Raw genomic sequence first — 14,485 nt, forward strand, 5'->3', positions numbered from 1 at the left:
AAGCACAGAGATGGACACTTAGGTGACCCAGTATATGTCGGGTCAGTTAAAGTATTATAGATAGACCAAATGTATATAAATAATAATAAAAAAATAATAATAATATATATATATATATATATATATACATACAGGGGCATCAACAGCAGTGTAGACCCCTGGGCATAGCAATGTATTGGGGCACTTACCGATTCTCCAGCGGTAGGGGTGGGGGAAGCTTTGATGTCCTGCGGGTGGTAGGGGGTATTATATCAACCGCTCAGCATGTAGGGCCTGGATCAGTAATTTCCACTAATTACCCCTTTACTGCACAGATGGTGGGAGATGAGGTGGGAGAAGGGGGCATTGGGCTGAATGAAGGGGTCCCAATACGTAACTTCCAGAGTTATACAGGATGTTTAATACGCAGAGGAGGGGTGTATAGTGGAGTGGGCTTATTATTCATAATTTTCTGGTGGGAGGACAGCTTGCTTGACTGCAGATATATCCAGTTCCCAGAAATAGATTTCTTAGATTTTAATGGAATTAAAAACTAGAGAATCCCACCTACCAAATTGTATTGGGGACTAGGGGATCAGATTTCAGGAGGCAGAGCAATCTGCCAACGAGAATATAAAACTACATACCAGGTGTGTGGAGCTGAAGCAGTAACCAACTGCTGGAAGGCTGATATCTCTGGTTCTGGGCACAGTAGAGACAAGCTACTAATATCCATCAAAGGGGGAGAGTCCCAGCTTTTGGAATATACCCTCAGAAAAACGTTAGACAGAACCTGAAATATCTGACTGGGAAGAGCAATTAACAGGCTTGGATGGGACCACTGCTTTGAAGTCAGATATCTCCGGTTCCCAAGGGCCGATTTTTAAAATTCTTATACCCATGGAAAGAGGGGACCCTCAGCTTTCAGCCTAGGGTCCTTAGACTCCTGGAGGGGTTTCTGGGTACTCAGAAACCCCCCCTGCGTGCGCTACTGCAGTTTTATCTCTGATGACTGGAGCTTTTGACATCTGTTTTGTAGGTGGTGTTACTGAATGCATTTTGGGAGAGAGATATTGCTCAGTAATGTCTGATTAAAGGGAACCTCTGCCGGCGGTGACGCAAGCTCCTGCGACCAGTGATTAGAACGGGGCTGAAAACGGCACACTCCCATCACTGGCAATATGGTCGCCAGTGACCATATTGCCAGTGATTTCAGCAAACATCGCTGCCCTGTGTACACTGCTTAAGTGATGTCCTTGACTTAGAACCGTCCTTCGTACCACACATCCAATCTTTATCCAAATCATTTTACATCAATCTATCTATCGCATGATTCACCGTTCTGCTGATCCAGTTGGAATTGGCAAGAAACAGAGTGTTAAAAATTTACAACTCCCCAATACCAATAATTTTTATTTTATTTTAGTTTCTTTAATTTATTTTTTGTGAGTCTGCACATTGAGGCTTTCCAACATTTCCCTGATCCCCTGACCCAGGGAACAGCTGAACCACGTAAAAAATCCTCTCTAGATATAAGCGTCTTGCACAAGAAATAGCAAAAATCTACTTTATCCAGGAGCGTAGCCAGAACTTTGTTGGGCCCCATGGCATGCCCCAATCTTTTTAGGAAGACCCCTTTCTGCAGCATTTTGTTGTATTTATGTCTCATTAAAGTGTCCTTGTACATTTTCTGAAAAAATAAATAAATAGTAGTGTCAGAGTTAATCCTGTGTTCCATGTTAGTGCCCTGGTCTATTTTATGAATCCTAGTAGTGCCTTAGTTCACATTATGCCACATTGTAGGGCTTCCAATTGATATTCTACCACATTATAGTGCCTCATCTTAATATTGTGCCACACTATAGTGCATCCCCTTCATATTTTGCCACAATATTAGTACCCCAGTTGATTTAACTGCCACACTATAGCGGCTCAACCTGATATTGCGAAACACTGCAGTTCCCCAATCATATTATATAAAATTGATTTTAAATAGATCAACATCAAGCAAAACTGGCCCACATCTTAATGCATTCACCACTTTAGAAAAGCTTACCAGATTCCCCAACAACTCGCTGTAACTTGCTAGCCTTTTTTAATGGATTTACACTCCTCTTACATGTAATTTCCTCCATTAGAATCGGTCTGTGCCAGTGCCAGATTAAGCCTTCGGGGGGCCCGGGGCACTTTAGACAGGGGGGCCCCCTTGTACTTGTCATTACTGGCCGCAAACTGCATGGGGGAATATTACACTGTCACAGAGTAAAGGCAGTATAAACTTGGTCAATGGGTAACTTGAGGGGATAGATATAGTTATATATATATATATATATATATATCTATATATATATATATATATACATATACACACACACATACATACATATATACATACCACATGAAAAGCCTGTGTTTGTCCCTCTGCACCATACTCTGTAGGAGACCTCACAGTCCCAGTGCTGCCTCTGATTAAAAACCCTCCCATGACTAGGCTGCTGCTGCTGTTATCCATGGACCTGAGAAGCGTGTAATGAGCTCCACCAATCAGAGCTCAGCACAAACGTATCAGCCTCTGCTGCAAAGTGTCATGGGAATTAGTCAACTCCCAGTAATGCCGGCACACTTGGCTCCCAATGCTCAGCACCATTAATCATTGTCACATTGGCAGATAGGTGAAGCTGCAGCACTACCCCACTTCCATGCACAAATCCTTTAGCTAAAAAAATACATGCCAACCACAGGGGGCCCCTAGCTAGAGGGGGGCCCAGGGGCACTGACCCCTTGTGCCCCCATTATAATCCGGCCCTGGTCTGGGCCACTATGAAATCTGTGTCTTTTAACCTAATGTATCCATATCCTATACACCTATAGATTGTAAACCTGTGAGCTGATCCTTCCAACCTTTGTGTTAATACTAAATGGTAAAGCACTGGTAAAGCACTGTAAACTATGTTGCCATCATGTATTTGCTAAATTAACCAAAGCCTTAAAGTAGTATTTTTTTTTTGTCTACCATAAATATAAAGGTGGTAATTGCACAGCAAGTGGTTCTGCCTGTGTTGGGACCTATCCAGGAATTTGTTGCGGTTGTTCTTAAATTACATTACACTGGGTCTCTGATGCCACTGAAACTGCATCAAAAATCTGCTTGATTGCAATCTGCTATTATATTATCCCTACAGCACCAGAATTGATAAAAAATTGTAACTGTTTTTAAATCACTATGGCCCTTATTCTGATTGAGTCGGATGGCTCTGAATGGGGACGGACAGCCGATGGTTGGTGTTTGCGCATGTGCGAACGCCGCGCACATCCGAATACGGCGTGAATACTGTACAGAAAACGATCGGTTGGAACAATCCGAACAGGGGGTGGAGAGGGGCGTGAAGGGCTCATTACCATATGCGTACACCCCGCGTTTCATGGGCGTTCCCATGAAAACGCTGGGCGTACGTATGGTAATGCGGCCGTGACGCATGTGTGGGGGGCGGACATATGACGTAGCCGGATGCCAGCTGCCCGCCCATATCCCTGCTTTTGCACGGAGAAATGTCCGAGTGGTCTGGAGCACTCGGTGCTGCCGGACCACTCAGTCCAGCATTCGATGGTCGGCAACCATCGAATGATGGGGGAGGTTCCCACAGATGGATGAGGTGTTCACATGAAACATCCACTCGCAGTCCGTTCGGTCGGCATCTTACTGCATTCGGACGGTGTGAGCGATCCGTATGGTAGGCGGGGCTAAGAACACTCGGTTCCAGTCCGAAAATACGCATCTGACCGATTCAACTAGAATAAGGGCCTATGTGTAATGAGTGACTGGAGCCAGTGATATTCTGTTCTGCATTTCCCTTTCACACTGCCGGTTCCACCTGTATTATTGCTGGATTCAGCCGCGCTGTGGCTCTGTGTAAAATGTTCCCTAAAAAATAACCCAGAACTACCGCGGTTATACCTAAAAGTGCCACCTTATGTCCTGCAGTCTCCTGTTAATGAAGAAGGAAAAGTGTTTTAGACCCAGCAGTATTTGTGTTCTGCAAAATAGTTGACGGGGTCTATTTTTGAGTCAACTGAAGATGCAAATAACATTGGACATCGAATAGCAAACAAGTGACTACAATATGTTGGCTGCAACTATTTTAATAACCCATGAACATTATTCACAAATTCAATGTGTATATATTTGTATTTTCAGCTGACCCCATGTCATGAGGCTTTGTATTGCCATCTGGTACTACAGAAACTAGACATACTAGTGTAGACTATGTAAAGTAGCCAGAGAAGTCTGCTCTACTAATAGCAAATACCTCATTATTGCTGATATCCTTGTCTTCACGCATTGTCAGAAAGAAATAACACTTTCCAGACCTATTTGTGAACCTCCATTAACAGGAAGGAAGGAGAACTCACAGTCGCTGCCCGAGTTGCTTAGAACTCACAATGACTCACAATTCATACTCCAGGAATTTGTGATTGGTAGAATTGATTAGGGAGGTTTGACATAATCTGGGACACACAAGCAAAATTATATACAATTTCTGGACGTGTCTTGCTAAGCGGCCAAATATCTGGTCATTTTTTTTGAAAAGGTCACCCAGGGAGTATTTAAAAGACCCAGACACATGTAACCACTATTAGTCTTGTTTAGAATGTTTTTAACTTATCTCTGATGACTACAGTACTGTATAATCCCTCCAGAATTTCTCCTGTACAATTCTTGTAGTCTGGAATGCTCCCCCATGCTCTATCACAGCGGTTCCCAACCTGTGGTAAGCGTACCCCTGGGGGTACGCGTCCACCCTCTCGGGGGTACGCGGTGGCCCGGCCTGTAATGGCGGCCGCGGCAGTCAGAGGCGCCGCCAGCTTCTGAGACTGAGGGGAGGCTTTTCCAGTCTCCTAAAAAAGCCTCCAGGCTCCCCCAACCCGCCGCAGCCTCTCTGCGCTCCCCCCCTCAGTGCGTGCCGCCGTCCCCCGATGCATGCTGGATATTGTAGTCATCCCTCCCCGGCTTTTACTTCCTGTAAAGTGACTGCCCCGGCGCGTAAAGTGACTGCCCCGGTGTGTAACACTTAAGCGGCGGCTGGGGGTGAGGGAGAAGCCGCTGTTCCAGGAGCACCTCACCTCATTTACTTCCATGGACGGTGTCGGCCGGGTCCGCAGCTTACAAGAAGACAAGTCCCCGGCTGCCTTTAAGGTATCTGTTCTTCTGACAGGTTAGTGGGGTTGGGTAGGTTACACTTGTACTGGGGATGGCAGCGGGTAGAGAGATATACTCACAGGGATACCTCTCTCTCTCCCCCTCTCGCTTTCTCTTCCTCTCTCTCTCTCCCTCCCTCTCTCTCCCCCCCTCTCTCTTCAATTTAGACCACACCCCCTTTTAGGCCATGCCCCCTAAAAATTGTCGCGAGGGGGTACTCATAAATGAAAATCCTAATCAAGGGGTACGGGAGGCAAAAAAGGTTGGGAACCACTGCTCTATCAGACACTCTCCCAGCTTCATGGCTTTCAAACCTCTCTTCCACTAGTCCTACCACCTTGCCTCCTAATGTTCCAGCCTGCAAGACACAGAAAAGAGACTGACTTCTACATGCAGCCTATTGAGGTGTAAACAGAGGTCACCCTACCATAAATTATAACTGAAGTTTATAAGCACAGCTCACGCCAATTAAATATGGCCCCATGTGTCCAGATTACCTACACCCACCCACCTTCAATGCTCCCTAGTCCTACCATTCTTAGTCCCACCCTCCCTCACGGATCCCTACACTCAGCCTCACTCACTGTTCTACACTGACCCTCCCTCACTGCTCCCTACACTCAGACTCACCGTACCTAACAGTGATCCATACTCCAATCTTGGGATTGGTGTCATTGTAATTTAGGGCAGTACGGATGGTGTAGTGGTTAGCATTACTGCCTCACAGCACTGAGGACATGGGTTCTATTCTCACCATGGCCCTAACTGTGTGGAGTTTGTATATTCTCCCTGTGGGTTTTCTCCCACATTCCAAAAAATATACTGGTAGCAAAATTAACCCTAGAATGTCTGTGTGCGTGTACATGTAGTAGGGAGTATAGATTGTAAGCTCCACTGGGACAGGGACTGATGTGACTGTTCCACTATTCTCTGTAAAGCGCTGTGGAATATGTCTGCGCTATATTCATAACTAATAATAAATACATTGTAAGCAAATTATTATTCTGTAAGCTAGAACAATATTTGGTACTTATGTAGTATCTGGGCTGCCGATTTTTTGATTGTATGCCTTAAGTTAAGGCATACAATCAGATGCGATGCGATATCGCATCGCATACGACCATATCGCATGCGATGCGATGCGATGACCCGATTTTTCCATAGGATTCAATGTTAAAATGGACTGAGTCCATTTTAACATGGAATTCAATGGGAAAAAGGGGTCCTTTTCATACCCCTACTATCCAAGTGGGCATGGAGTTGGATATAAACCTGTGGCGAGCGTAGCGAGCCACCGAACCCGAAGCGTGGCGAGCAAACGGTATTCTGTGTCCCCTCGCCACGCTTCGGGCTCGGTGGCTTGCTACGCTCGCCACAGGTTTATATCCAACTCCATGCCCACTTGGATAGTAGGGGTATGAAAAGGACCCCTTTTCCCATTGAATTCCATGTTAAAATGAACTCAGTCCATTTTAACATTGAATCCTATGGAAAAATCGGGTCCATCGCATCGCATCGCATGCGATATGGTCGGGTGCGATGCGATGCGATGGACCCGATTTCAAAATCGGCAGCCCAGTTACTACATAAGTACCCAATATTTAAACCTGTATTAAAACCTCATTTAATCGGGTAACTTTACGCTGGGTGAAATCATGCACGTCCACAAATCGTCTTTGTACGTTTTATATAAATGTTTCCTAGAATCCAACCAGCCATACTAAAGTTGCTTGTTTTTAAATAGCTATTTCCCAGTTGAATTCGCTTTAGATTAGAACGCTGCTTGGCTACAGCCACTTACAGAAAATGCATAACTGTACATTTCCATGGTTACGGTAGTCCTATCCTACGTTACGATAAATCAATGTCTCCAATGTAATTGGAACCAAAGATATGACTGTTTAACCCCATAACCCTTAAGCATGTTGCAGCTGTGAAAGGTGTGAGTGTACTGTTATTGCTGCCTTGATTAGAGACGGAATAACGGAGCGCTGTTGCATTTATAATTACAGTGTAACACAAAACCTCATCCATTGGCTATAAAACACTTGTATCAACATTGCTTATTTGTAAATCCTCATAGCGGGTTTTACGAAAGGATACAAGAAATCAAATCCCAGAACAGGTGCATGCCAGTAGGGCAGATCATATACAGGAAGGAAATACTCGCACAAGGCGAGTTTTGGCAGCGCTTAGGTCAATGAATGAAAACAAAATTTGTTTATAAAGGTATAAATCTTTTTACTGGTTAAAAATGCATGTATACACAATTTAATAGTACAATCATGAACATAAAACAGTAATATAACTGAATAAAATTGAGAAGGTGGGGAATGAAAGTAAACTGGAATGAACGGAAATAAAGTTAATGAAGGAATATCCCGCCTCAAAGGACATGTATTAGTGAGCAAATAGTGTGATCACTTGATTTGTGGAAAAACAGGTAAGTGCACTTTACCAATTGGAAGTTCTGGGTCTTGTAGAACAAATAGTGGTAGGAGCTGGATAAGTCCTCACAATGAATGCGGCTGCTTGTCGTGCCGCTGGAGGGGTCAGGGATCGCTAGGTGGAATCAGTCCTCTGTGGTGAGGTGTGAGACAGATGGAAAACGTCTCCAACACCGGAGGGATGTTACTGTGGCGATATGACCAATGGAGTTCCAGCAATGTTGGAGTTTGCATTGTTAAACTGCACCTCACAGGTGCACTAACTTACTCATTAAGGAAGGTATATATACCTGAACCAGGTACACAGTCCCCCACACCTTTGATAAAGCTGCAGGACGCAGTGAAACGCGTTAGGTTATCTTCTACCCCTATCCCAGCCTCAGGACTCAACTGTGAGATCTACCCCATTGTGGACATCTAACCATTGCTGTTCATCTGGATATTATACTACAAGGCGGACACCGTGTTCCCAGACACCACTGGTTACCAACATCTATACCGGTGAGGCCATCCCTGGGTCACGGAAGCCAACTCCAACATTGCTGGAACTCCATTGGTCATATCGCCACAGTAACATCCCTTCGGTGTTGGAGACGTTTTCCATCTGTCTCACACCTCACCACAGAGGACTGATTCCACCTAGCGATCCCTGACTCCTCCAACGGCACGACAAGCAGCCGCATTCATTGTGAGGACTTATCCAGCTCCTACCACTATTTGTTCTACAAGACCCAGAACTTCCAATTGGTAAAGTGCACTTACCTGTTTTTCCACAAATCAAGTGATCACACTATTTGCTCACTAATACATGTCCTTTGAGGCGGGATATTCCTTCATTAACTTTATTTCCGTTCATTCCCCACCTTCTCAATTTTATTCAGTTATATTACTGTTTTATGTTCATGATTGTACTATTAAATTGTGTATACATGCATTTTTAACCAGTAAAAAGATTTATACCTTTATAAACAAATTTTGTTTTCATTCATTGACCTAAGCGCTGCCAAAACTCGCCTTGTGCGAGTATTTCCTTCCTTTTTGTACCAGTGAGGAGTGACTACCCTCACACCCTGGCAGCAGCTTACATTGTAGGATCAGCTCATTGTCAAAGCGCCTGAATATTCCCAGTGAATATTTCTTTCCAGATCATATACAGGTGTGAAATCGGGTGTAGACACAGCGCTGTTTATGAGTCGTATGCTCTACACCTGTGCTGGCCAAACCGGTCCTCGAGATCTACCAATAGTTCTTGTTTTCCAGACGCAACTAGCTGGTGCACAGGTCCAGTCATTACTGTCACATTTTACAGATCCCCTAGCTGGTGCACAGGTCGGCCCGCCATCAGTCATTTTGGGGCCAGGGACTCATTTCCAGTCCGGCCCCCCCTCCTCCTCCTCACTTGACTTACCATAACCCGGCTCCTGCTCCTGCTCCCCCAACTCCTCTTCCGCTGAGCTGAAGCCCGGTGGTCCCGGAGCGCAGACTTCTTCAACTCAGGATGCCAGCGGGCAATTAAAATGCAGCACCAGCTGGTGAGCCAATCAGAGGTCACATACCGGCAACCGCTCTGATTGGCTGCCGCTACATGAGCTCTGATTGGCTCAAAAGCCGGTGCAGCATTTTAATTGGCTGGGTTGAATAAGCATGCGCTCCGGGACCTGCTTTGTTCAGTGCAGTGGAGGCGGGGGGGGGGGGGGGGGGGGGGTTTGCGGTGGGCAAAATGAGCTGCCTGGGCCTTTCCAGAGGCCTGGGCCCCAGACAGCTGTAACCACAGCACCCCCCTATTGGCGGCCCTGCACCGGTGCAGTCATTACTAATGGTCACATTTTCAAACATGTGCTGCATTCATTCCTAACTGACACGTTCTACAGATCCACAGGTGGCCTGGAAAACATGATTTGTTGGAAGATTTTGAGGACCGCTTTGGCCACCTCTGCTCTACACTGCATAGAAAAAAACAGAGAAACCAATCACTGGGTCTGATATCGTGGTACACAACTTGCCATTACTCAATATCTTCCAAACACTGTATTTTTACTTACAGTATAACCATTAACCTGTATTGTACTGTAGCTATGATATGTACAGTGTAGAGCTACATACCCATAGTGATTTATGTGGCTCATTCAGCCTGAGCTGCATGCTCAATGCAGCATACACATAATATTTGAAAGGGATCATTGATTTATGATCACTGAGCAGTCATGGTCTCTGCAGGAGAAAGCTTGTGGGATGTGAGGCGGTAGAGGAAATAAATGTGAATTTGCACATTAAAGGAAACTACTTATATTAATTGCACATGCCCTAATATATAAATGCCAAATGGCAATTAAGGGGTGTACTACTAGTAGGCTACAGTGTAACATTTAACGCCCCCCCCCCCCTCTCCTTCCGTCACCCGTGAATAGACTAGTGAATAGTCTATTCCTGCTCCTGGGCATGCCCCACAAAGCTGCAAAAAATGGGGCGTGGCCTCACGGTAGTGATGCATGCTCACGCCCCTTCCCACTAGTCCACGCCCCAAAATTTCCTCCCAGCACTCAAATGTTGGGAGGTATGCTCCAGCTGTTGTGAAAGTACACATTGGGCCTTATTCTAGTTCACTCTTTCTGACAAAATCCTTCTTAGATGGACAAAACCATGTGCACTGCAGGGGGGCAGATGTAAAATGTGCAGAGAGAATTAGATTTGGGTGAGTTATTTTGTTTCTGTGCAGGGTAAATACTGGCTGCTTTATTTTTACACTGCAATATAGATCTCACTTTGAAGTAAAACCCCACCCAAATCTAATTCTCTCTGCACATGTTATATCTGCCCCCCTGCAGTGCACATGGTTTTGTCCATCTAAGAAGGATTTTGTCAGAAAGAGTGAACTAGAATAACCCCCATTATCCCAGTAAATCAGGTATGTCCAAACTATGGCCCAGCAGCTGTTGTGATACTACACATCCCAGCATGCCTAATAGCAAACTGTGGCACGGCATGATGGGACTGGTAGTTTCACAACAGCTGGAGGACAATAGTTTGGATATGCCTGCTGTAACTGTTGCCAACTGGGTAAATGTCCACTCACAAATTGCCTAATTCTGGTTGGTGTGCAAAAGCAAACTCCTTCTTTAATGGACAAAAGCATGTGCACTGCAGGTGGGGCAGAGGTAACATATGCAGAGTTCCATTTAGGTGAGGTGTGTTCAAACAGATATCTAAATTGCAATGTAAAAAGAAACTAGCCAGTATTTATTCTGCACAGAGACACTATAACTCACCCAAATGTAACTCTCTCTGCACATGTTACATCTGCCCACCTGCAGTGCAGCATGGTTTTGCCCATTAAAGGAGGGGTTTGCTTTTGCAAACCAACCTGAATCGCCCCCATAATAAGATGGAAGTTATAGGAGAACTCCTGTTTCCTGAAATGTGTACCTGTGTGCTTTATAACCCGAAGGACCTTCTCTGCTTTGCATTTGGTGATCACAGCCGCTACGAAGCAGCAGGTCCGCAATCCCAGCAACAAAACTCAGTGATGTGATCACAACCATAAACATTTGGATGGAATAGAACAATCCTCTACAATAATGGGATTGAAACCTTTAAATTCTGGCACGAGTTCCATTTAAACCACAGTTCTTGGAGCGCAAACAGTCAGGATTAAAATAAAAATGTATCTCTTGTGTTGCTTCACCTTTTGCATCTGCCAAAAATATCTGCGATGCGTTTAGAGCTTGCTGGTTGAAGTGGAGTCAATGCACGTTTCATGAGCTGGGTTCTGTTCCAGGTGACGTCAGCCCTCCAAACAGAGAAGGGGAAGCTGAATGGATTTGATGAGAAGTTATATCTGTCCTCCAAGTTTCTAAAGGCTGGAGAAGATCCCTACCGCCAACACGCCTTCAACCAGCTGGAAAGTGACAAGCTGAGCAGTGACCGGCCCATTCGGGACACAAGACACTACAGGTAGAGCAGATCTAGAACATTGTGTGCCAAGAGTATGATAGTAGTGCCAATCATTATATAGTGAGTAGAGATCAGGGAAAGGATAGCTGACTCCCAGTTCTCTGGCCGTATGTCAAACAGCTGTGGAGATTTCATTCTAGCTGCATCTATATATATATATATAAAAGGCTAAATACTCCTCACCTCCGAGGTGAAGTACGGTCAGTGACCAGAACAGCCGAGAGGTATGCTGGGCCCGGTACAATGAGGGGGCGTGGCCTAATTGAGAGAGGCGTGGCCACCTCCCGCAATTAGGCAATATTTAGTGGGAGTTGAAAAAAACATTCTAAAGTCGAGGGTGAAGGGAAGTTGGGGTCGAACCAGGGCCCCTGCCGGGTCCCTCCAGCAAGCCTGGGCCCGGGTTATTAGTACCCCGCCCCCCCTCTCGGCAGCCCTGCCAGTGACCATTATGACTTCTTAGCAGAAAGTGAAACTAAAATGATCTCTTTCAAACTTGCTGGATATGGAGAGGGAGCTGTGAAGACAGAATTTGGAGGGAGGAGTAGATGGGGACTAAGCCGTCATTTTGATGGGCTTTTAATAAATGGGATATAATGCACAGTAAATATGGTAGTTAACTGTAGGGTTAACATAAACCATTTTTTTCCTAGTATCCGTACTGACACAGTGGACCTTTTTAAAGATCAAATAAGTGCTTTTCTTGAAAAATACAAAAACAAAAGAAAAACAGTCACGGAAAATATTGTTCTTTTGTAACAATGAGGTCGTCGACAAAATCTGTCGGACAGATGGGATATTGTTTTTTTTTCAAATATGAATCATTAACAGTAATTTGCTACCACTCCGACACAGGAAACTAGTAGAGTTCTAATCCATTATGTAGCGGATCCACTTCACTCGTCATCATTAGCGCTTAAGTTCAACCAGTCTCTCCACACCCATTATGTCATTCTACAGTAATACAGCCCCATAGCTGGTAACGTTTTTATATATTAGCAAATTATTGGTTAAACGGACCAAAAATGCTATTTAGTTGTTTTACTGTCGGAAGAAACCCGACCATTTAGTGGTTGCCAGAGTAAACAACTCTTGAATCCCCGCCCCCCCCATAGTGATAAGGAGTAGTGCTAGCCTTTTATTATAATATCTAGCTAACTATATAATATAATACAAATATGTGTAGTCTCACACACTTAATGGGAAATTGCTGGGATTCATTCCAAGGAGAACCCAGGAGGGTATTCCGATGCATACAATTGTAATCCACAGGAAGGGGAAAAGAAGTCACTCTCCATTGTGGGAATAAAAAAAAGACACATTTATGGTAACATACCCAGTGGCACACTATTCACTGACGGTTTTTGCAAGGATGTCACACATTCGGCAGGCACAGTTATTGCCACATGATCTTGTCTATATAATACCGGGCGGGTGATGTCATTGGAGGCGGGACCAGAGCCGGCGGTTGCAGATGAGATCATCTCCCAGCGCCGGCAATTTAATTGCCGTGAACGGGCCCCGGGTCGCATCGACCTGATTTACGCATTTACACTGCACCGCGAGCTGGGTTAAATCTGTGTTCAACACTGCTCGCTACCTGGGTTGAAATGCCAGGTCGCTTCACCCAGCATATTTTAACTGGGTGAATTTACACAGCACATTGTTCCCGGGTTGCTGCGCGTTCATGTATAATAACCCGGGATATTTAGGGCAGTGGAACAGCGGTACAGGGGTCACTGTACCTACTGTGCTGGGTAATTCTTTACTGCCAGGGTACTAGAGCATACATGTGGACACAGAGATACTTAGCTGTATGGGGCAGCACAGGATTCCAGACATAACTGCCAGCATGGACACATGCACAAAATACAGGCCATATCAGCCCAACCCACATTATGCCCTGGCCCTAGGATCTGGCCTGTCCCTACAACATCAGGACAATTGGGAGGTATACAGAAATCAGGACAAATAGCCTTCAGGAAAATCAGGACCACCTCACCAGGGTATCCGGATGATAGGTCCATAGTGTCTAGATGGTAAGGGTTAATCCAGAACCCTTACCAAAAATCCTGACCGGTAACATACTGAGCTGCTCTCTCTAACCGCTCCTGTTTTGTCTGTCAGAGATATATTAAGCTTCTTGCTGATTGGCCAGAGTTTGGAATGTTCTATCTCATCCAGCACAGTGAGTAGAGAGACCCCACATTGCACAATACAATGTAAGTAGCCTGATTGCTGGGCTGCATTTTATTCTAAGGCTGCATGGCCACACCTCCCATGATTAGGCCACGCCCCCTGACAAGTACCTGGGCCCGGCTCTGTACTGCCCTGTCAACATTACCTTGGTAGCTCCCCATTTTATTACATAAACAGCCCCACTTGCAGATACATTACATTAGCATTACATGTACAGCCCCACTTGCAGATACATTACATTAGCACTGTATTACACCGTTAAGACCCACATTACATCCATTGCTCCATTATACAATCTGTAGTCCCAGATACAGTACATTAATAGCCAAAAAATCATTACAGTAATAACCCCACAATATAACATTACATTACATACATGAATACCCCCACACATACTATAGTAATACCATCTCACAGCCCATTACATGCATACTGTTACACACATAGACCTACCTCCCATTAATATCCCGCTTACCTGGCCAGCTAAATTTCTTTGGGGGAAGACGGTCTAACTGCACAGAGCAAAGAGGAGCACAGTGAGTGATCTAGTAGTAGAATGATCTTGTACAATACGAATCTGTCACAACAGACACACATTTGTAGAAAATGACATGATCTCATTGTCTGAAACGTCAAGAATATATTGCTTGCATCCATATGTTACACATATTTACATACATACATAAGAACCTATTTGTTATTCCTAAATGGCTCC

The 14,485-nt window shown here is 44.9% G+C and overlaps 1 protein-coding gene across 1 annotated transcript in view; it reads left to right on the forward strand.

The window, feature by feature from the left end:
* GALNT16 (polypeptide N-acetylgalactosaminyltransferase 16) overlaps nt 1-14,485 on the forward strand; it is an 82,367-nt gene that overhangs the window by 22,864 nt on the left and 45,018 nt on the right. The window contains exon 2 of the mRNA XM_083167767.1: nt 11,399-11,574. Coding sequence (XP_083023893.1) covers nt 11,399-11,574 — 176 coding nt within the window. The remainder of the gene's footprint in view (nt 1-11,398; nt 11,575-14,485) is intronic.

The sequence above is a fragment of the Crinia signifera genome, chromosome 12 (genome assembly GCF_055691185.1).
Source record: "Crinia signifera chromosome 12, ASM5569118v1, whole genome shotgun sequence".
NCBI lineage: Eukaryota > Metazoa > Chordata > Amphibia > Anura > Myobatrachidae > Crinia > Crinia signifera.